Raw genomic sequence first — 23033 nt, forward strand, 5'->3', positions numbered from 1 at the left:
ATCCACTGAAATCAAACTCCAGATGCTTGTGCCACCTAGTGGTCATGAGTGTGTTACCTGTGTGTCTGGCTAATGTGGGATCTGGAGAGTCAAACATGGGCAAGAGCCTTAACTACTGAGCCATATCTCCAGCCCTCCTATAACATTTTTTAAAAATGTTTTAAAGTTTTATGTATGTATTTGCAAGCAGAGAAGGGGAGATATAAAAAAGAGACAGAAAGAGAAAAAATGGGTACACCAGGGCCTCCTGCCACTGCAAAATGAACTCCAGATGCATGTGCTCCTTGTGCATCTGTCATGAGTCCTGCAGAATTGAACCTGGGTCCTTTGGCTTCACAGGCAAATGCCTTAACCAATAAGCAATCTCTGCAGACTGCTCCTATAACTTTTTTAAAAAATATTTTTTATTTGAGAGAAATTTACAAAGAGGGAGAGTGAGTATGGGCATAACAGGGCCTCTTGCCACTGCAAACGAATTCTAGAAACATGTCTTACTTTGTGCATCTGGCTTTACATGGGTACTGGGAAGTAGAACCCAGGCTATTAGGATTTGCAAGAAAGCATCTTTAACTACTGAGCCATCTCTCCAGCCCTAATTTTTTATTTTAGAATAAATAGTAAGGCATTCATTCAAAAGCATTGGGAGAAACTGGTCACTTAACAACTGAAATACTTTGAATTCTTTCAGTCACATAAGTTTGCCCACTAAAGACAGCTATAGTGGTATTTTTTATCAGTGGTCTGCTGCAACATACAACAACAGTTCATAAATCACTAGTGATGAGCAGTCACCAAACTACCTTGTTTGTGATGCAGAACATGCCAACAAAAATGAGCTTACCTCCTCATCCAGACTTTTGCCCCAGCGTTGCTGGCTCTCCCCAACTTCCTTTGCTGGGGCTGCCAAGGGCTCCTGCTTCTCAGTGCTCCCCTCAAGCCCATCCGGGTCTGCAGGCTTCTCACTAGGCTGTTCCTGAGCCTGCTTCTCTGCTCTTGCCCGGCTGAAAGTCCTTTCTGCTTCTTGCAGGTCTGTTAGGGTAACACCCTGGGAAAGATCACAAAATCCAACAATTTAACACAAATACACAATAATGTTTGAGCAGGGAATGTACCTCAAAAACATCCCAAATGAAGCTCCCAAGATACATTTTAAATAATGCATGCTTTAAAATAAATACCTCAGTGTGCAAAGAACACAGGCCAAAGTCTGGGTTCATTTCAAACGAACACTTTGGCTTTCCCAATCTGTTTTCTGGAGAAGAGGAGGATGGTGCTGCTATAGATCTACTTGTCCCATACCACACAGTGGTCAGCATCTTTATCTGAATGCTCCCCCCTGCCGAAGATCAACACTCTTATTCTCTGAACAGCACATGCTGCGGGGGGTGGGGGGCTACACTCAAAGAAAGACTAAAACCAGACTCAGGAAAAAAAAAGGTGAAATTCACAGCTAGGTTAGAACAAAAACAAAAAAGCCTCCCCAAACACTAGCTTGGCTTTTCTCTACCATCAATTGCTGAACAACTCTAGGAAACATACACAGATTGACAACAATTAATGGCCTTCCTGCCCAGGGTCATAGGAGCTGCTGGAGAGAAGCAAAGTAAATGATGAGAGGCTTGCGGTAGGACAGCTGGGAGGACAGTGAGATTATTCCAGCTTAAGTGGTTAAGTGCTCAGAGACCCAAAACTTGGAGACAGTTATAGAGCACTAAGAATTTTTTAAATATATTTTAAAAATTTTTATTTATCAGCCAGATGTGGTGGCGCACGCCTTTAATCCCAGCACTTGGGAGGCAGAGGTAGGAGGATCGCAGTGAGTTCAGTGAGGTCACCCTGAGACTCCTTAGTGAATTACAGGTCAGCCTGGATTAGAGCAAGACTCCACCTCAAGAAACAAAACAAAAAAAAATTATTTATTTGAGAGAGAAAATAGGCATGCCAGGGCCTCTAGCCTCTGCAAATGAACTCCAGACACATGCACTACTTTGTGCATCTGGTGTTACATGGATACTGGGGAATCGAACCTGGGTCCTTTGGCTTTGCTGGCAAGCACATTGAACACTAAGCCATCTCTCCAGTCCCCACTTTTAATTTTTTTAAATTTATTTTATTTATTTACTTATTTGCAAGCAGAGATATAGAAAGAAGAGAGAAAATGAGTGTGCCAGGTCCTTTAGCCACTGCAAATGAACTCCAGATGCATGCACCACATTGTACATCAGGCTTATGTGGGTACTGGGGAATTGAACCTGGGTCCTTAGGCTTCATAGGCAAGTACTTGCCTTAACCACTAAATCATCTCTCCAGTCCCTCAATTTTAATTTTTTACTATTCATTCTTCACTCATTCTCTTAGAGAACACTATCTTAAAATAACTGAACTGCAAAGACAAATCAAATGATTCCTTTCAAGAACCTTTTAATCTAACAGAAATGACAGAAGAAAACAAGACTCTTGTTAGAAATTGTGCATATTAAGATAGAAACATAGGATTATCTAAGAGGTATACTTAACAGCAGCTTGGGGGAATAAAAAAGAGCTGGTGAGGTACGGTGTATGTATGGGGAAGAGGGTGTAAAGATTACTGCAACTAGAGGGAGCCTGTCCAAAGATTCAGAAACAGGAGAGGCCAAGGATAATTCAGCCACCTGTCTGCAATTCAGTGAAAGTGAAGCTGGGGAAGTAGAGGGAGAATGAGGACATCTGCATGGAGGGGAACAGGCAGAAGCTACGTCATAGGTCATGCTATAAAGCTTGGTGTTTACTTTCTGGATAGGTTTTCTTTGTTTTGGGAAGGAGGGGTCCCTTAGAAAATCTAATGAAGACTACTGAAAAGCTAATAAAATATTTTCAAGTCACGTACATATTTCAAGAAGCCCAAAGACCTCTCCTAGTTCTGATGTAGAACTTCATATTCTCATTTTCTCTCCTGAATTTTTTCCTATATGGTTTTATTTTCTTTACTTCATGACAATGTAGCCTAGGCTAGCCTTGAATCCCTGACCCTCTTATATGCACCTTCCAACTGCTGGATCACAGGCAAACCAATCAAGTCTGGCATCACTGCAAAGGATTTATCACAGCCTCCTCTGCTTTTACCTGTGTCCTTCTCCAGCTACTTCCCTGTCTTCTCCCATCTCTTCATAACCAAATTTAAAATCATTTTAAGGTAATTTATATTCCTCTATTGTTTATTTCTTACCCATTGATTGACACATTCAGTAATATACATTGTTTATCTATTGTACATTGAGGGAAAAGATAATGAGCAAAATTAGTGTCTTGTGGCAATTATTTTTTTTAATTTTTTGTGTTTTTTTTAATTTATTTATTTGAGGGCAACAGAGAGAGGAAGAGACAGAGAAAGAGAGAGAGAGAGAGAATGGGCACACCAGGGCCCCCAGCCACTGCAAATGAACTCCAGATACGTGCACCCCCTTGTGCATCTGGCTAACGTGAGTCCTGGGGAATTGAGCCTCGAATCGGGGTCCCTAGGTTTCACAGGCAAGAGCTTAACCGCTAAGCCATCTCTCCAGCCCTTGTGGCAATTATTTTAAAAACGTTTAAACCAGAAAGTGACAAGTATTAAAAAGATGTGGAGAAATGACAACCCCGGTGGAGTACATTGACAATCCTGGTGCAGTGCTAAAAGAAATGTAAAATGGAGGCTGGAAAGATGATTCAGTGGTTAAGGTGCTTGCCTGCAAAGCCAAATGACCTGAGTTTGATGCCCCAGTACCCACATAAAGCAAGATGGAAAAAGTGGCACATGCATCTGGAGTCTATCTGCAGTGGATGGAGGCCCTGGTGTGCACATTTAGCTTATCTTCTCTCTCTGCTTGCAAGTAACTAAATTAAAATTTTTTTTTTAAATAAAGAAGACCTTTAGGCTGGATGTGATGGTGCAACCTTTAATCTCAGCACTTGGGAGGCAGAGGTAGGAGTTTGAGGCCACCCTGAGATTACAGAGTGAATTCCAGGTCAGCCTGGGCTAGAGTAAGACCCTACCTTGAAAATCCAATATACATATATGAGATAGAATTAACATATGATCCAAAAAATTCCATTTTTAAGCATAAAGAGCTGAAAGCAGGGTCTTGAGGAAATTGTGTACAGCCATTCTCACTGCAGCATTATTCACAACAGGCGAGTGTTCATTAACAGATGAATGGCTAGACAAATTATGGCATATGTACAATGGGGAAACTATGCCATATGATATAATATGGAAGAACCTTGACGTTACACTAAATGAAATAAGCTAAGTGAAATGTGCATAGGAGCAAATGCTGTATAGTTTCACTTACATGAGATTCCTAAAGTGGTCAATGTCTAATGGATATAGAGCTTCAGCTTGGAAAGATGAAGAAAGTGTTAGATGGACAGTGGTGATGTGAATATATATAATACCACTAAAGTATAAAACTTAATAATAAACAAACTGATAAATTTTATGCTATATTCACTACAGTAAAACAAAAACAAAAGTCACGGGCCTCATAGAAGATGCCCTCTATAGGATGCAGAAGCAAATGGTCTTCAAGCAATTAAAAAAACAAAACAAAAACCCAAAGAACACTGACCCACTCTGGGAGGGTCAGAAAAGGCAACAAGGATTCTTGTGTACAATGTATAATGCCCATTTCTCAGTTATCCACTTTCCCGCTAGACTTCCATAGGGTGAAAACAGTTGAACTCCTTTTAGCAGAAAACTGTCTTTTCATTCATTTCCAGTGCCACAGCTATTTTCTGGTGTTTCCAGCTCTCTGGATGTTTCTTTTCCTCTCTTTCCTGGCTTTACCATTTCCTGCTTCCTTAAATAACAGATTCATAGCCTTCTCTCCATACTCAGCCATCACACCCTAAGTTTACGCACTAATTATTTTCATCTGACATATTATTAGCAGCTTCCTACCTAGCTGGTCTTGTGGCTTTCTGGCTTGGCAAACACATTCTATCTAACATTCATTTTATTTTAGTGTTTGTTTTTTTTTTCTTTTTTAATGGGAGAGAGAGAACTGGTGCTCCAGGGCCTCCAGCCACTGTAATCAAACTCCAGACACATATACCACCTTGTGTGTATGTGCAACCTTGTGCATCTGGCTTATGTGAGATTTGGACAGTTGAGCGTGGGTCCTTAGGTTTCACTCCCCATTCCTCTTTCCTATATCCCCTGGCATTAATCTACTTTATTTCTCTTTCTCTCTCTGTATGGACCTATTTTGGACATATCATAAGAATGGAATTCTGTAACAAATGGAGTCTTTTGTCTCTGGAGTCTTACACAGCATAATGTTTTCTCAAGGTTAATCCATGTTGTAACATGTATCAGTATTTCATTACTTTTATTTTTTATTTATTTACTAGAGACAGAGAAAGGAAGAGAAAGAAGGACAGACAGGGAGAGGGGGAGAGGGGGGGAGAGAGAGAGAGAGAGAAAAGGCACACCAGGGTTCTAGCTACTGCAAATGAACTCCAGATGCATGCGCCCACCATGTGCATCTGGCTTATGTGAGAGCTGGAGAATCGAACCTGGGTCCTTGGCTTTGCAGGCAAGCGCCTTAGCTGCTAAACTATCTCTCCAGCCCACTACTTCATTAATTTTTAATGCCAAGTAATATTCCAAAGCTGGGCATGCCATGCCTTAAATCTCAGCACTTGGAAGGCAGTGGTAGGAAGATCACCATGAGTTTGAAACCACCCTGACAATCCCAGGTCAGCCTGGGCTAGAGTGAAATAAAATTTAAAAAATCAAGTAACATTTTATTGTATGGACATAACATATTTTATTTATCCATTAGTTAATAGACATATACATGCAATGAAATATTATAAAATATATTATTGGGTTGTTTCTATGTTTGGCTATTGTGAATAATGCTATTATAAACATCTATATACAACTTTCATACATTTTTATTCTCTTATATACCTGGAGTAGACTGCTGGGTCAAATGGGAACTCTCTTTAATATTTTTTGGAAATTAAAAAAAAAAAATTTTATTTGAGAAAGAAAAAGTGAGCGAGAGAGAGAGAGAGAGAGAGAGAGAGAGAGAGAGAGAGAATGAATGGGCATCATAGCCTCTAACCACTGCAAACAAACTTCGATGCATATGCCACCTTGTGTATCTTGTCTTGACATGTGTACTAGAGGATCAAACCTAGGTTGTTAGGCTTTGCAGTCAAGTGCTTTAACCAAGGAGCCATCTTTTTATCTATTTGTTTGTTTGTTTGTTTATTGATTTATTTATTTGCAAGGAGAGAGAGAATATGAATGAGAGAGGAAATGAGCAAGTCAGGGCATCCTCTCACTGCAAATGAACTCCAGACACATGTGCCACTTCATGCATATGGCTTTATGGGGGTACTGGAGAACCGAACCCAGGCTGTCAGGCTTTGCCAGCATCTTCAACTAAGCCATCTCTCCAGCTCTCTATCATATATTTTGAGGAACTTTTAAACTTTTCCCCCTAGAGATTTTTTTTTTTTTTTTTTTGAGGTAGGGTCTCACTCTGGCTCAGGCTGACCTGTAATTCACTATGTAGTCTCAGGGTGGCCTCGAACTCACAGAGATCCTCCTACCTCTGCCTCCTGAGTACAGGGATTAAAGGCGTGTGCCATCACACTTGTCTTCCCCTAGAGATTCTTGAGGTGTGGTAGGCCGTAAGGATATTTAAAGGTCTTAAGTTCAGATGTAATCATTCTACTTGAAACTGGAATATACAGTTAAGGGTGAGTAGATACAGATTCACTTGAGTCTATACAGTAGAATAGTAAGTGTAGTAAAAACTTTTAATATAGTGGCTGGAATAAAGCTTTTATTCTATGTTTTTAAATTTTACCCCACTGGGAAGGTAGACAGACAAAAGACATGTTTTAAAAGGCCACATTTAGGGCTGGGGAAATGGCTTAGTGGTTAAGGCATTTGCCTGTGAAGCCTAAGGACCCTGGTTCAATTCCCCAAGACCCATGTAAGCCAGATGCACAAGGTGGTGCATGCATCTGGAGTTCATTTGCAATGGCTAGAGGCCCTGGTGTACCCATTCTCTTTCTCTGCCTCTTCCTCTGTCTCTCAAGTAAATAAATAAAATATATTTTTTGAAAAGCCCTATTTACCTGAGTAGACCTCCGTGTCTGGCGCGCTTGTCTGGAGCGTGCTTTCCGTAAAGATTCTGCTTCCTCATCTCGTACAGGAGTCAGATAGGACCTGTCAAGAATGAAAAGTAACAGAAGTAATGCCTTTGCTGCACATACTCGGGGAACAAGCAAGTATTTCCACACTCTGAGAACTAACATCAGGAAGTCAGAATGACAGGAATGCTAACTGCCATCAGTAAAAATGACAGCATGCAAGACATCTGTAAATGTGTTACTGTTCATACAGAATTACATCATCTCATCTGTGGATTATTCACTACCCTTACAGTTCTTCTTTCATTTCTTACCTTAGTGCTCAGACGAGGACCCATAGAGCATGCTGTAAAGAAATGATGATAATGTATCCATGCTCTGTTCCTGCCTTCAGAGACAACACGCTCAGCATTTTAAATTAAATTAAATGTGATGTTGGCTATAAGATTTCTTTAGATATCACTCACCAAACTAAAGCAATTCCTTCCCATTCCTATAGCAAAGAGTCTAAGGTTTTGCATTTTATATTTTATTTTTGCTGTTTGTGTGTGGTATTAGGGATCATACTCAGGGTTTTGTACATGCTAGTCAAGAACTCTACTATTGAGCCACACATCCAGGTAACAATGCATCATTTTAAAATAGTTTTTAAACTGGGTGTGGTGGCACATGTCTTTAATCCAAGCACTCAGGAGGCAGAGGTAGGAGGATCACCGTGAGTTCGAGGCCACTCTGAGACTAATTCCAGGTCAGCCTGTGCTAGTGCAAAGCCCTACCTCAAAAAACAACTAAAAAAAAATTTTAAGACTTACTTTTTATAGAGATACACTACTATTTACTTTAGCATGTCTACACCCACAGTCATGAAAGAAAATTGCACTATAATTATCCCTTTTTTAACTATAGTGGTCAACTCTGTGAAATAAACTCATGTGAATTAGAAGTATCCTCAACTTGTCTAGTTTCTCTAAGATGTGTTTAAGACAGGATATTTCTCCTTTAAATGATTCAAAAGTTCACCCCTCCCCCCGAGTTTAGAGTGCTTGTTGGAGATAAGTTTCTTTAAAAAAGCATTCAAGTTATGTGATAGAGTTAGGCTTATTCATATTTTTGGAAATATTTTGTTATTTAATTAAATTAATTTATTTATGAGCAAGGGAGAGGGAAAGGAAGGGGAAAGGAAGGGTAAAAGGAAGAGGAAAGGAGATGGAAGGGGAAGGGGAAAAGAGATGGAAGTGGAGGGGGGGAAAGAGATGGAAGGGGAAAAGAGATGGAAGGGGAAAAGAGATGGAAAGGGAAGGAGAAGGGGAAAGGAGATGGAAGGGGAAGAGGAAGGGGAAAGAAGGTGGAAGGGGAAGGGAAAGGGAAAAGAGATGGGAGGGGAAGGGAAAGGAGATGGAAAGGGAAGGGAAAAAGAGATGGAAGGGGAAGGAGAAAGGAAATGGAAGGGGAAGGGGAAAGGAGATTGAAGGGGAAGAGGAAGGGGAAAAGAGGTGGAAGGGAAAGGGGAAAAGAGATGGGAGGGAAGGGGAAAGGAGATGGAAAGGGAAGGGAAAAAGAGATGGAAGGGAAAGGGGAAGGGGAAAGGAGATCAAAGGGGAAGGGCAAAGGGGAAGGGGAAAGGAGATTAAAGGGGAAGAGGAAGGGGAAAGGATGTGGAAGGGGAAGGAAAAGGGGAAAAGAGATGGGAGGGGAAGGGGAAAGGAGATTGAAGGGGAAGAGGAAAGGAGATGGAAGGGGAATGGGAAAGGAGACGGAAGTGGAAAGGAGATGGAAGGGGAAGGGAAAAGGAGATGGAAGAGGAAGGGGAAGGGAGATGGAAGGGGAAGGGAAAGAGGAAAGGAAATGGGAGGGGAAGGGGAAAGAAGATGGAAGGGGAAGGGAAAGGGGAAAAGAGATGGGAGGGGAAAGGGAAAGGAGATGGAAGGGGAAGGGGAAAGGAGATGGTTCTTTAGGCTTTGCAGGCAAGTGCCTTAACCTGAGTCCTCTCTCCTTCCCCGTGTTTAAGGTATTTTAAAATTTATACTTTTACATTAAGTAATTTCTATAGCAGTGATACGTAATAAAACTATCCCTAAAGGACTTTAAGAAGCCATTTGATGGGCTGGAGAGATGGCCTAGCAGTTAAGACACTTGCCTTCAAAGCCAAATGACCTCAGTTCGATTCTCCAGGATCCACATAATCCAGATACACAAGGTGACACATGTGTCTGGAGTTTGTTTACAATGGATGGAGGCCCTGCTGTGTCCATTCTCTCACTCTCAAATAAAAATAAAATATTTAAACAATGATTTTAAAAAAAGAAGTCATTTGAGGGAGCTGAAGAGATGGTTTAGTGATTAAGGTGCTTGTCTGTGAAGCCTAAGGACCCAGGCTCAATTCCCCAGTATCCACATAAGCCAGATGCAGATGGTGGTGCAAGCGTCTAGAGTTCATTTATAGTGACTGGAGGCCACTAAGTGCCCATTCTTTCTCTATCTGCCTCTTCCTCTCCCTCTTTTTATCTTTCTCCCTTCCTCTCTCACAAATAAATAAATATCTTTTTTAATAAGAAGCCATTTATGTCGGCCTTGGTGGTGCATGCCTTTAGTCCCAGCACTCAGGAGGCAGAGGTAGGAGGACTGCTTTGAGTTCGAGGCCACCCTGAGACTACAGAGTGAATTCCAGGTCAGCCTGGGCTAGAGGGAGACCCTACCTTGAATGAATAAAAAATAGCTGTTTGACATAATTCTAAGTTTGGGTATAGATGATAAAATTATTCCTATTTTACAGAACAGCCAATCAAGGAGCATTAAAATGCCCAAGATCACAATGTCATAAGCTCAAAGAGACTACAACTATGATGTCCTGCTTATAGTATAACCTTTCTTATCACAATGAAAAAACTGTTTCTTCCACCAAACTAAGTGGTATTCCAGCTTATGTGTATTTATAAAGCAGGGTATCTTTTCTTCCAAATTCATCAATACGAGGAGTAAGTGCATACTACTGTCATGCACTGGCCTTCTATCAGCCCCCTCTGACATTTCCAAATAGTCTGCCATAATGAACACTCTAACATCTGAGAATGATTCTCCCATTTCCAGAGGGCGCCCATCAACATGCTGTCATGAACAAACAGATACAAAGTAATGCAAGGGACCTCATTCTCTGAAGGATGCAGCTGACTCCCCAGTTAAGTCAGGTGTTAAAGTTTACCTGTTGTTTTCAGTTGGGGATGGAAGACTAACACTGTGGAATGGTACAGATAGACCTATTTTATTTTTTTTTAATGTTTATTTATTTTACTTAGAGAGAATGAGAGAGAGAGAATTGGCACCCCAGGACCTACAGTCACTGTAAATTAACTACAGATACATGCACCACCTTGTGCATCTAGCTTACATGGATACTAAGGAATCAAACCTGGGTCTTTAGGTTTTGCAGGCAAGAGCCATAACCACTAAGCAATCTCTCCAGCCCAGAATTTTTTAATTTATTTTAGAGACACAGAGAGAGAGGAGAGAGAGAGAGAGAGAGAGAGAGAGAGAGAGAGAGAGAGAGAGAGAGAGAGAGAGAGCGCACAGAAGAGAACTGGTGTGCCAGTGCCTCAGCCACTGAAATCAAACTCCAGACACTTGTGCCATCTAGTGGGCATGTGTAACCTTGCACTTGCCTCACTTTCGTGCATCTGGCTTGCATAGGATCTGGAGAGTTAAACATGGGTCCTTAGGCTTCACAGCAGACCTATTTTTTTAATTATAAACTATTTGTTCCATATCTTAGTTTCTTCAATTATAAAATAATGCAGAAAGTCTATAGGTTTAAAGGTCTCACCTAGCCTTAACTTTTTATTTTAATTGTGTCTGTGTGCGCACATCAGAAGACAACTTTTGGGTTAGTCCTTGCCTGTCTACCCCATTTTGAAGCAGTGTCTTGCTCTGCTGTTCTTTGCTGTGCTCTCCACAAGCTTCTGGCAAATACTCTTGTCTCCACCTCCCAACTCACTGTCAGCATCGGTGTACTAAGACCACAGAAGGCTGACACAGCTTCCAGCTTTTATGTAAGGCCTGGGACCAAACTGGTACTCCAGCTTGAGCAGTGAGTGCATTACCTACCAAGCCATCTTTCCAGACCCTTATCTAGCTTTAAATCATAGTGAATCCACATTTATACTGAATCTGGAAAGATGGCCTTCAGGGCTTCCTGCTAAAATCCCTATTCATGGGTCTGGCCAAGTATGCTCATCCTCAATATTCAAGGGGGATTGGTTCTACAGTTCCAAGACACCCTTCCCCATGTAACATGTGTATCTTCCCAGATATTTTAAAGCATTCATAGTTTATTTCTAATCTCTACTACAATGTAAGTGCTATGAAATTAGTAGTTGTATCATATTATTTAAGGGATTAAAAGAGTTTGTAAAATTTGGTACAGATGTTTTTCCCTGAACATTTTCAATCCACAGTTGGTTGAATCTACAGATGAAAAACCCATGATAAACAGGGCTGATTATACCACTATATATATTTATATTTTGTAGGGTACTTTATTCCATTCTTTAAACATAACTTTTTATAAAAATGGGAATATTCAATATACAGTCTAATTCAGTAGCCAGCGGTCACTGTGGCTATTAAGCACTTAAAATGTGGCTAGTGTAACAGAGATGCTAATTTTTAACTTTAGTTTTAATTAAGTTAAAGTAGCCGTGCATGACCACTGATATTATACTGGAAAGCTCAGCTCTGAAAGTCCCAAGAATCCAGCTAAGAGAGAGATTATTGTCAGCTCTCTCCTTACACAGAAACTATATTCAACTCGTGTAACCTAGCACCTAACAGAATTTTGTTAAGAAGACAGTGTGTTTAAAAGCAGCTGACTACATTTTCTTCCCCAAATTCTCATTTTCATTCTGTGCTTCCCAGAGGTGATATTACTGCACCTTACATTTTTACATATATGTGATACTTTTAAGTCTTATGAAGTAGTTCTAGTTCCCATTTTCAGGGCATTTTTAGCTATAGAAAATAGGAACAAGCTCATAGACGCAGAGCACTCCTGAACGACTTTTTGACTAATTCCAGTGTTTATACTCTGCTGTCTCCATATGCCTTACCCCATACCACCCTGCTTTCCCTTAGTCCCCTCTGATGTAGACTGCTCTAAGAAAAGAGACTGTTACCTTCTTGTGCAGGCCTGCATGGCGGCATGAAGGTCAAGAGATGTGGAGATGAACAGCAAGAAAGGTAAGTGGCCGCTGGGAAAGACTGCAGTCTTAGCACCCGTCTCCCCTGGAAACCAGAGAAGGCTTGCACTGCCACTGCTACCCAGCAAGCCAGAGGCAAAGCTTCTAATTTGCTAAGAAGCTGCTACAAGGAAGGAGGAGGAGAAGGAAAGGGAGAAGAAAAGAGGAGGAAGGTAAAATCTTGGGGCTCAGTTGAGTCAATGCTGCTAATAGTTCCCAAAATACCATTCCATTAGCTGCATATTTTATACACTGTACCAACCAATCAATATTACTTCTCATTTGATAGAGGGAAAGGAAAAGGCATTCTTCCTATGTGAAAGAAGAAAGAACACAAGATGTAGCATTCTCATTCTGGGTACTATTTCATCTGTCCTTGGGCTACTGCAGTTGCTGCATCTATACAAGTGAGCTGTAAATAGTGCCTCATTGGAGGGTTAGGCTTAGCCAGTTAGAAAACACCAACAGTGGGAAAGAGACGGATAAAAAAGAACACATGAGAGAAGTGCAGGGACAGATTCCTGATATGTCATAGATGGATTAAACCTAAGTAGAGAAAGACGCTAAGTGATGCTCAGCTTGATAAGTTACCTACAGATCAAGCTTTCTTGTAGTGTTTGCACACAGCAAGGTACGATGTGATTTCATACTCTGGGATAGCTACATTCAAAGGCTCATGTGTCACTGTGGTCTCTAATTCAACATTAAGCAAGGAACCAAAGCTACAACTCCAGTAACCAAAATGAGAGACACACACAGAGAAAGAGAGAGAGATATTGAATCTTCTAGACTGGTACTTCTCAGCATGCTCTCCTGGGGGAAGGGCAGAATTATTTGGCCCCAAATGTCAATAGTGCTGAATTTGTAGGCCTTGGGATCAGTACTTTTTTATTTTCTTAAAGAAGCAGAAGATATACAATGCAACTGTCCGACAGAAATTGGCCTGGAGTCAGGCATGGAGGCAGAGGTAGGAGGATCACTGTGAGTTTGAGGCCATCCTGACACTACAGAATGAATTCCAGGTCAGCCTGGGCCAGAGTGAGACCCTATCTCAGAAAAAAAGAAAGAAAGAAAGAAAGAAAGAAATTGGCCTCAATATCCATGACCTCACAGTGCCTAGCAACACCTTCATGAGACCCTCATAATAGGTGGAAAAGCCAATGATATCAAAATAAAAGAGAGACTAGCAGAGAGAGGGAGGGGATATGATGGAGAGCGGAGTTGTGAAAGGGAAAGTGGGGGAGGGGAGGGAAATATCATAGTTTATTGTCTGTAAGTATAGAAGCTGTCAATAAAAACAATTAAAAATAAAGAAAAAATTAAAAAAATTTAAAAAAAGGACCAGGGGCTGGAGAGATGGCTTAGCGGTTAAACACTTGCCTGTGAAGCCTAAGGACCCCGGTTCAAGGCTCGGTTCCCCAGGTCCCACATTAGCCAGATGCACAAGGGGGCGCACGTGTCTGGAGTTCGTTTGCAGAGGCTGGAAGCCCTGGGGCACCCATTCTCTCTCTCCCCCTCTGTCTTTCTCTCTGTGTCTGTCGCTCTCAAATAAATAAATAATAAAAAATAAAAATTAAAAAAAAATCTTAAAAAAAAAAAAAGAACCAGAAGATAAACCTCCAAGTTTTGTAGCAATCCACAATGACGTATACAAGTGGGAAGACAGTGTACCTCCTGCTTCCACTGCACTGCAGACAACGAGCAGACCCAAGAGAAACCACATGACCGTAAGCCTGCAATATTTACTACCTGGCCCACTGCAGAAAAACTGCAGATCCCACTCTAGTTTCCAAGTTACACAGAGCACCAAAAGTGTGGCTCAGAGAGCCCCTTTTGCTCCCGGGCTGACATAACTCTAGCATTTCTGTGACCTACCTTAGACCACTAGTATATCATCTTGAATTCTCCTTCTGAACATTTGTTCCATTAAAAACATGCCAGCTTCCAGTGCCAATGCCACTTTCACAAATGACAGTTTTACTTATGTAGGTCACTTTACAATTAGTTCATTGGTCACAGCAGGTGTTAATGATACCAAGAATGACAGACTCATACATCAACAAGGCCAGCGAGTGTTGCTCTATTTCATACCCACAAGCTATACCATCTACACCTGAACAACTATCTCTAACCTTCACTACTTACTAAAGTAGAGCAGGATGAATTCTGTACCACTGCTTTTTTTTTCCCCCTAAAAACCAAGAAAGTCAAAACACAACACATATATAGAAATAATCCAAATCTCAAACAACAGGAATGGCTAAACTGCACATCATCTGCAAAATAAAATTACAGGGAATTAAATAAACTAAAAAGTACTACAAATCATTTAGAAAATATCTGTACCTGGAAATCTACAAAGCATTTAAGCCATAAAAAAAGATCAACAACCCAAATGCATAAATCAAAGAAATCAAGAAACTCATAAAATAGGAAATTAGAAAGGCTTATAAAAATGTTGTTTCTCTAGTATGCAAGTTTAAAACAATGAGAAACTACTTCAACCTTCATTAGACTGGCAAAAATTAAAAACAAAATGCTTCAAATATAATGTAACTGTAAAAAATATAATCTAAGAAAGAAACATACATTCAATCCTTTAGAAACATAATTTCCAATTGAAACACTCTTGAGACACACATCTTTACATAGAGGAATGAGCACATTCAGCAGCAGCAGTATCAGAGTGTGGAGTGGACTTCAATGTCCATTAAGCACAGAAAAAACAAAACAAACTAGCAGCTGAGCGAGGTGACACACGCCTTTAATCCAACACTTGGGAGGCAGAGGTAGGTGGATTGCCATGAGTTCAAGGCTACCTTGAGACTACAGAGTGAATTCCAGGTTAGCCTGGGCTACAGCAAAACCCTACCTCGAAAAACAGGCAAACAAACAAAAAAAACAGGTAAAAGCATCTTGTAATCGTGTACATAAATGAAGTGATAATCGTTTGAGAATGAGAAATATTAAAATCAGGACTGAGCCTACCTACTTTTAGGGAAGAAGTCAAGAGATGCCACAGACGAGAGACATTTAAACCACATTATTTTTACTATTGAGAGAGGGAGAGGGGAGAGAGGGGAGAGAAAGAATGAATGCAGCAGGACCTTTCAGCCACTGAACGAACTCCAAGCGCCTGTGCCCCTTGTGGGCATGCGTGACGTTGCATGCTCGCGTCACTGGTGTGTCTGGCTATACGTGGGATCTGGAGGACTGGAACAGGAGCTCTTAGGTTTCGCAGACAAGCTCCTTAACTGCTTAAGCCACCTACCCAGCCTCAGATTCCTTTTTAAAAAAATATTTATGTATTTATTTGCGGAAGGGAGGGAGGGTGAGTACATCAGGCCTCTAGCCACTGCGAACAAGTCCAGATGCATGTGCCATGTTATGCATATAGCTTTATGTGGGTACTGGCAAGCACTGTAACCGTTAAGCCATCTTTCTAGTCCTAAAGTACTAAACTATTTCTTTTTTTTTTTTTTTTTTTTTTTTTTTTTTGGATTTTCGAGGTAGGGTCTCACTCTAGCCCAGGCTGACCTGGAAAGCACTATGTAGTCTCAGGGTGGCCTCGAACTCACAGCGATCCTCCTACCTCTGCCTCTCAAGTGCTAGGATTAAAAGCGTGTGCCACCACGCTGGCTTAAACCACATTCTTAATATATATTTTATTTAAAAAGAACTGGGGTAGATCTAGCAGGCTGCTAGGATCTGATCTTGCCAAAGGATAGATAGATTACATGAGTAGTAAGTTTCAGATGGAAAAAAATCCACGTAGCAGAATCTCAGAATATATACAGATGCTAGCAATGGTCACGTCAGTGGTGAGAATATAAATAATGTTCATGTAATACTTAAAACATGACACTGTGGAAAATTCCATAAGCTACTTTTTAAAGGTTACAAACAGTGAACTGTGAAAAAAAAATCTTCTGGTTCTTTTTTTTAAATTTTTTTTACCACTGTTAAGCCAGGTGTGGTGGTTTATACTGGTATCCCAGAAATGGGGGTAAAGGTGAGGCAGAAGGATTATCATGAGTTCAAGAAAAGCTCCAGGCCAACCTGAGCTACAGTGAGACCCTCTCTCAAATAGAAAAATCAAGCCAGGCATAGTGGTGCACACCTTTAATCCCAGCACTCAAGAGTCAGAGGAGGATCACCAAGAGTTTAAGGACAGCCTGAGACTACACAGTGAATTCCAGATCAGCCTGGGCCAGAGTGAGACCCTACATTGAAAAACAAAATAAGTAAATAAAAATTAACAAAAATAAAAATCATTAGTATGCAAAGGGCCATGTCAAGTAAGATACACACAACATGATTTGTATTCCACAGTTTAAGTTTATTAACTATATGGTAGTGATGGAGAAAACACAGGTACTCACCAGGACACACTAAATACTAAAGTAAGTTAAATACACCAGGAAAGAGAGAAGGTGCCCTCTGGACAGTCTCAGAAGATAGAGGGAGTAGGAGAGGTCACCTAGGGTCGGGGAGGCAGAAACACGCTCTAACCTGCATACTACAAGGAACCGGGAGCAGACCTGTGCTGCAGCAGAAGGTACTCAGTACTTGGGACAGCAGACTCACAGGTGCCTGCTATCCCTGATGCCCACACATATCTTTCCAGCTGCTGGCATCTCTGGTATGGCCTACCTTAAAAAGGAGAACCTAGCCGGGCGTGGTGATGCACGCCTTTAATCCCAGCACTTGGCAGGCAGAGGTAGGAGGATCACCATGAGTTCAAAGCCACCCTGAGACTACAGAGTTAATTCCAGGTCAGCCTGGACCAGAATGAGACCTTGCCTTGAAAAAATAAATAAATAAATAAAAATAAAAAGGAGAACCTAGGGAAGTAGAAAAAGTCCCCAAGATCTGTAGTTAACTTCAATCACATTAACCCACCTTTAACAATCAGAAAAATACTTTAACCCCTTTCTAGAAAAAAAAAAAGCACTATATCTGCACTTAGCAGTTTCAAGGATTTCTGAATTTTCTTGTGACCCAAGTCACAAGGAAAAAGGGAAGGGTCTAGAGAAACCCTCTGAAGGCCCTATGTCAGATTAACCTTTGGGGAAAGTCTACATAGTAAATCTAGTCTTCATATCCCATCAGTCCATTTTGCAGCTGGATTAACTTCTTTCACATAAGACTCAGTAGGTGGGAAAAGGAGAAGAAAGGACAGTCAGTGTGTTAATGGGTACACATGGAAAAGAGAAGTAACTTCTATAGCACAGGAGAAAAGTTATGTTTTGAAAAGATTAGCTGAATGGTCTAAAACAGCTACTAGAGAAGATTTTGAATATTTTCAACAAAAGATGCAACAAAGCCAGGTGCAGTAGCACATGCTTTTAATCCCTGCACTCAGGAGGCAGAGGCAGGAGGGTCACTGTGAGGTCAAGGACAGCCTAAGGACTAGAGTTCCAGGTGAGCCTGGGCTAGAGTGAGACCCTACCTCAAAACAAACAAATGCAATAAATGTATTAAAGGATAGATATGTCAGTTATCCTAATCAGATCATTACACATTTTTATACTGAAATGTCATCCTGTACCTAGACTTATTTACAGTTACTATGCATCAATTAAAAGCTTTTCAAAGTTGAAAAGAATAGCACTTTTTTGTGTGTGTGGTTTTTCGAGGTAGGGTCTTGCTCTAGCCCAGGCTCACCTGGAATTCACTATGCAGTCTCAGGGTGGTTTTGGACTCACTGCAATCCTCCTACCTCTGACTCTCAAGCACTGGGATTAAAGGTATGCGCCACCACACCCAGCAAAGGTAGCACTTTTTAAAAAGTGAGATCCTGAAGTATAATTTATATATGGTAAAATTTGCTTGTTTTGCTCTTTTATTAGCATATGTTAATTATACATGACAATGGGTTTCATTTTAGCATTTTTCTATATACACAGTGTGTTTCTGTCGTAGTCACCGTTCATCCCCTATTACCTTCTCTTGTTTCCCACCCTCACCTATTCTCTCTCCTTCCTCTCCCATCTAGTCCCCCTTCACTTTCATATCCCTTCCTCTTCTCCTATCCTCTTAACTTCTCCCTCCCCTCCCTTGGACTTTTGATCAGGTTTACAATGTCAGACACGGGTTCCCTCCTGTGGAGTGGGGCTCAAATCCAATCTGTCTGACCAAAGTGTGTGGTGTCTTTAAGAGGGCTTTTCCATCTAGTTCTGTTGGGCAACCAGTAAATGTGGCAAATGCCCATGCTGTTTAGGGGGCCTCCAAGTCCAACCATTCACAGGGAAGAAGCGCACCTCTGACAATGGGATTTTCAGATAGTAACCTATGACTTCTGGAAGCACTTTTATCCATTCATCTAATCCAAGTAGAGTACTTCCATTTAAACTCTCTTTTCTTTGATTTTTTTTTTTTTAATTCATAAGGCTTTCTTTGTTTAAAAGCCAGAGGAAGAATGTCTGGTTTTCTTTATTTATATACTGTTTCTAAAGAGGATTTGAGAACACGGAAAGAAATACCTGAAACATAAAGTGAGGGAGAAAGGAAAACCAAAAGTCACAAATGAACCAGGGCACACACCTTTAAGTACTTGGGAGGCTGAGGTAGGAGGATGACCATGAGTTCAAGGCCAGCCTGGAACTACAAGAGTGAGTTCTAGGTCAACATGGGATACAGTGAGGCCATACCTCAATATAAAAAACTCTGGGGTTGGAGATTTAGCTCAGTGGATGAGCACTTGCCTACTAAGCGCAAGGCCCTGGTTTGGTCCTCAGCACAAAAACAAAACAGAACAAAACTCTCCCCACAATGATTACTATTGTGGATGTCTAGAGAGTAAGTCAGACACTGTCCTAAGACGCTAATCTGTAGTATGAAGAGCAACAGAGATATGGGCTGGGGACAGAGATAGTGTGACAGCTGCAGAAACTGGACTGAGCACAACAATCAAGGGAGAGTCCTGGAAAGAAAATGGTGGTGCTTACAGAATATTTACAGGATACAGAAAAAGGGCTGCAAAGGCACAAAGAAGGAACTTCAGAGAAGGTAAAAGCCAGGAAAGAATAGGAGAGGACAGGACAAAAAAAAAAAAAAAAAAAAAAATCAAAGGCAGTAGTCAACATTATAAAATGCTCTCAATAATTCAAAGTAAAAGATGAAGTGAACATAGAATTTGATATTGATAATTAGGAACTACTGTTATTGCTCTCTGTCAGGTCAATGTCACTGGGTAGGCACATAGGGAAGAAATTCTATTTTCATAGGATGAAGAGTAAATGAGAGGCTAGAAAATAAGTAAAGTGAAATCAGAGGACTTTTTCAAGACCAACAAACAGCAAAGGAAGAATGAGATAGGATAACATCAAAGGGCAATGCAGGGCCGAAGTTGAATTCTAACGAAGACAGGAAAGACAAGCACCTCTGAAGCACAAAGCAAATCTTTGCAGAAGCATTTTGTCACGGAGAAGCTAAGGCTGCAGCTTTGCTTCCCATATTTATGAATTCTGCATGCCCAGTATTGTTTTAAACACGGTTAGCTTCACTATAATGGAATTTAGTTCATGAAGCATCACTACATTTTATTCATGTGTCAATGATCACTGAGCCATTTCAGCACAGGGGCACCAGGACTGTGCATCACATTCTACATTCCTTTTTGAGGTTAGGAGACTAAGATTTCCTAAGAGGAAATAAAGAGTTGAGTAAGTAAGTATACTGCTTATATCTAATAGACTATGAGGGAAAAAGCATTGTTCACAAAAGAGTCGGAAGCAATCTATAACTACTGTCAGCTAATTCCAATTTTTAAATACTTCTTTAAATAGAAATGTGCTTATTCAGTGCTCTGGAACTCTCCTAAAGATAAACTGATACCCAGCATCTTCACACAATATTGCACAAGGCAGGTGACCTAAGCAACATCTCTTTTGGTTCTCAAAATCCCTTAATTTTCTATTTAGATTTCAAAGAGGATAAAGAAAGTTTCCAGTTGGCTTTGTTTTCAGAAGCGACATCTCCCAAAAAGTAACTTCCTAGAAGCCAGGAAACTACACCCCCTCAAGCTCATGGTACAGAATGGTCTGACTCAGACTAACTTCCTAGCTGCCTTTTCTTGGTGCTGTTGGAAAGAATGGGCAATGGAGTACAGAAGACCTAATTTTTGAAACCTGACTTTTTCATTACTAATTCTGCTTGCTGGCAGGTTCTGATCTTAATTTTCTTCTAAAAAAGAGGTTCTGCGGCTAAGGAGATGGCTTAGTGGTTAAGGTGTTTGCCTGCAAAGCCAAAGGATCCCGGTTAATTCTCCAGGACCCATGTAAGCCAGATGCACAAGGGGGTGCATGCATCTGGAGTTCCTTTGCAGTGGCTGGAGGCCCTGGTGCACCCAATTCTCACTCTCTACCTCTTTCTCTCAAATAAAATATATGTGTATGTATGTATGCATCTATGTGTGTGTATGTATGTATATGTGTATGTATATGTATGTATATTTTGGTTTTTTGAGGTAGGGTCTCACTCTAGCCCAGGCTGACCTAGAATTCACTCTGTAGTCTCTGAGTGGCCTTGAACTCATGTCAATCTTCCTCCCTCTGCCTCCCGAGTGCTGAGATTGAAGGCATGCACCACCACGCCAGGCTATAAAATATATTTTTTAAAAAAAGAATCTTTTTAAAAAAACAGGTTCTGGGCATGCAAGAAACTTTCAAAATCATAAGTCCTCTTATTCTACTTAACTTTTTAGATATGTGAGTGTCAACTCAAATTCTACCTCCACTCTCTCCATGAAACCCATTCTAAACACCTTATCCTCTATCATTCACCTTTCCTCTCAACTCCTAATGTGCCTGAACTCAGTTCTGAATGTTGTGGGTGTATTCCTTAACCTACACTCATGGCTTATTATGCTTATACTTGAGCTCCTCAATCTTGAGGGTACAAGCTAGGGCATATCCCTTTCTTATAATGCCCATAGTTTTTAGTATAAAACAAATTTCATGAAAGTTCATTCAGACATGCACAGTTGACTAAGAACTCTATGATTTTAGAATCCATGGATTACCTATGGATCTCCTAACCCTACTACTTAGCCAATTAAGAAACCCAGACTAGAGCAGTCCACTCCAAGGGCCCCTGTGGCCTGTGTCTATGTCTTACTTCAACAGTGTTTGGACAGAGCCAGGGACTTCTCTCGCACTCGCTTTTTTTTTTTTTTTTTTTTTTTTGTAAATTTCCAACTGCCCTTCAGTCTTTCCAGTCACAACCTCTGGGACCATCTCCTCACTGTCTGCACCTTACAGGACCAGCCAGAACCTTCTAACTCCTTATTGTTGGACCAGCCATGGCCTCCCAGATTTGTCAGAATTATTCCACTGAGGTGGAGCCTGCTATCAACTGCGTGGTCAATTTGCACCTGCAGGCCTCTTATGCCTACCTCTCTCTGAACTACTATTGCAAATGGGACAATGTGACTCTGCAGGATGTGGGCCACTTCCTCCAAGAGTTGGCCAAGGGAGAAGCACAAGGGTATGGAGCATCTACTCAGGATGCAAAATCAGCATGGCAACTTGCTGGGCCCTCTGCCAGGGTGTGCAGAAGCCTTCTCAAGATGAGTGGGGAAAACTCAGGAGGCCATGGAAGCCACCTTGGCACTGGAGAAGAACTTGAACTAGGTTCATTTGGATCTTCATGCACAGGTTTTACCCACACAGGCTCCCACCTCTGTGACTTCCTGGAAAACCATTTCTTGGATGAGGAGGTGCCCTCAGCCAAATATGGGTGAGTACCTCTTCAAGTGACTCACCCTGAAGCACAACTAGATATAGCATAGCCTTCCAGGGGCTTCTCTGCTCTGCTCAAGACCTTTTCTGCACCAGCCTTTCCAGCCACTAGGCAACTCTGTAATGCCCACAGCCTCTCCCAAGCCTTGGACGAAATGAAATAAATCTTATGCGGAAGAGAGGAGCAGAGAAGAGAAAAAGAAACCTAGACTAGGGCTGGAGAGATGGCTTAGAGGTAAAGGCTCTTGCCTGCAAAGCCCAAGGACCCATCAGGTTAGATTCTCTAGGACCCACATAAGCCAGATGCACAAGATAGTGCATGTATCTGGAGTTTGTTCACAGTGAATAGAGGCCCTGGCACTCCTATTCTCTCTTCACCTGTCTCCCTGCCTCTTCTCTCTCAAATAAATAAACATAAAAATAAATACAAAAAAAGAAACCCAGACTAGAGAAGTTACACGGTGTGGTGGTTTGATTCAGGTGGCCCCATAAACTTAGGTGTTCCGAATGCTAGGTTTTCAGCTAATGGAGATTTGGGAATTAATGCCTCCTGGGAGCAGTGTCTTATTGGGGGAGGGCTTATGGGTGTTATAGCCAGTTTCCTCTTGCCAGTGTTTGGCATACTCTCTTGTTGCTGTTGTCCACTTGATGTTGACAAGGAGGTGATATCCACCCTCTGCTAATGCCACCATTTTCCCTTGCCATCATGGAGCTTCCCCTCGAGTCTGTAAACCAAAATAAACCTTTTTTCTCTCCAGCTGCTCTTGGTCAGGTGATTTCTGCCAGCATTGCGAACCTGACTAACAGCAATGTTGGTACCGAGAGTGGCGCCACTGCTGCTAAACACTGATTGTGGTTTTTGGTCTTTTGGAGCTGATTTTTGAGAGGAATACAGAAGGATTTGAAATCTTGGCCCAAGAGATGTCTT

General features: G+C 41.3%; 1 protein-coding gene across 6 annotated transcripts in view; it reads right to left on the reverse strand.

Moving 5' to 3' along the window:
* Ppp1r12b (protein phosphatase 1 regulatory subunit 12B) overlaps positions 1-23033 on the reverse strand; it is a 262444-nt gene that overhangs the window by 107425 nt on the left and 131986 nt on the right. For all 6 annotated transcript variants that reach the window (XM_045142101.1, XM_045142099.1, XM_004670705.2 and 3 more), the window contains 2 exons: positions 7120-7210; positions 842-1045 (listed from right to left, as the gene is read on the reverse strand). In XM_045142101.1, coding sequence (XP_044998036.1) covers positions 842-1045; positions 7120-7210 — 295 coding nt within the window. The remainder of the gene's footprint in view (positions 1-841; positions 1046-7119; positions 7211-23033) is intronic.

Source organism: Jaculus jaculus, chromosome 1 (genome assembly GCF_020740685.1).
Source record: "Jaculus jaculus isolate mJacJac1 chromosome 1, mJacJac1.mat.Y.cur, whole genome shotgun sequence".
Lineage (NCBI taxonomy): Eukaryota > Metazoa > Chordata > Mammalia > Rodentia > Dipodidae > Jaculus > Jaculus jaculus.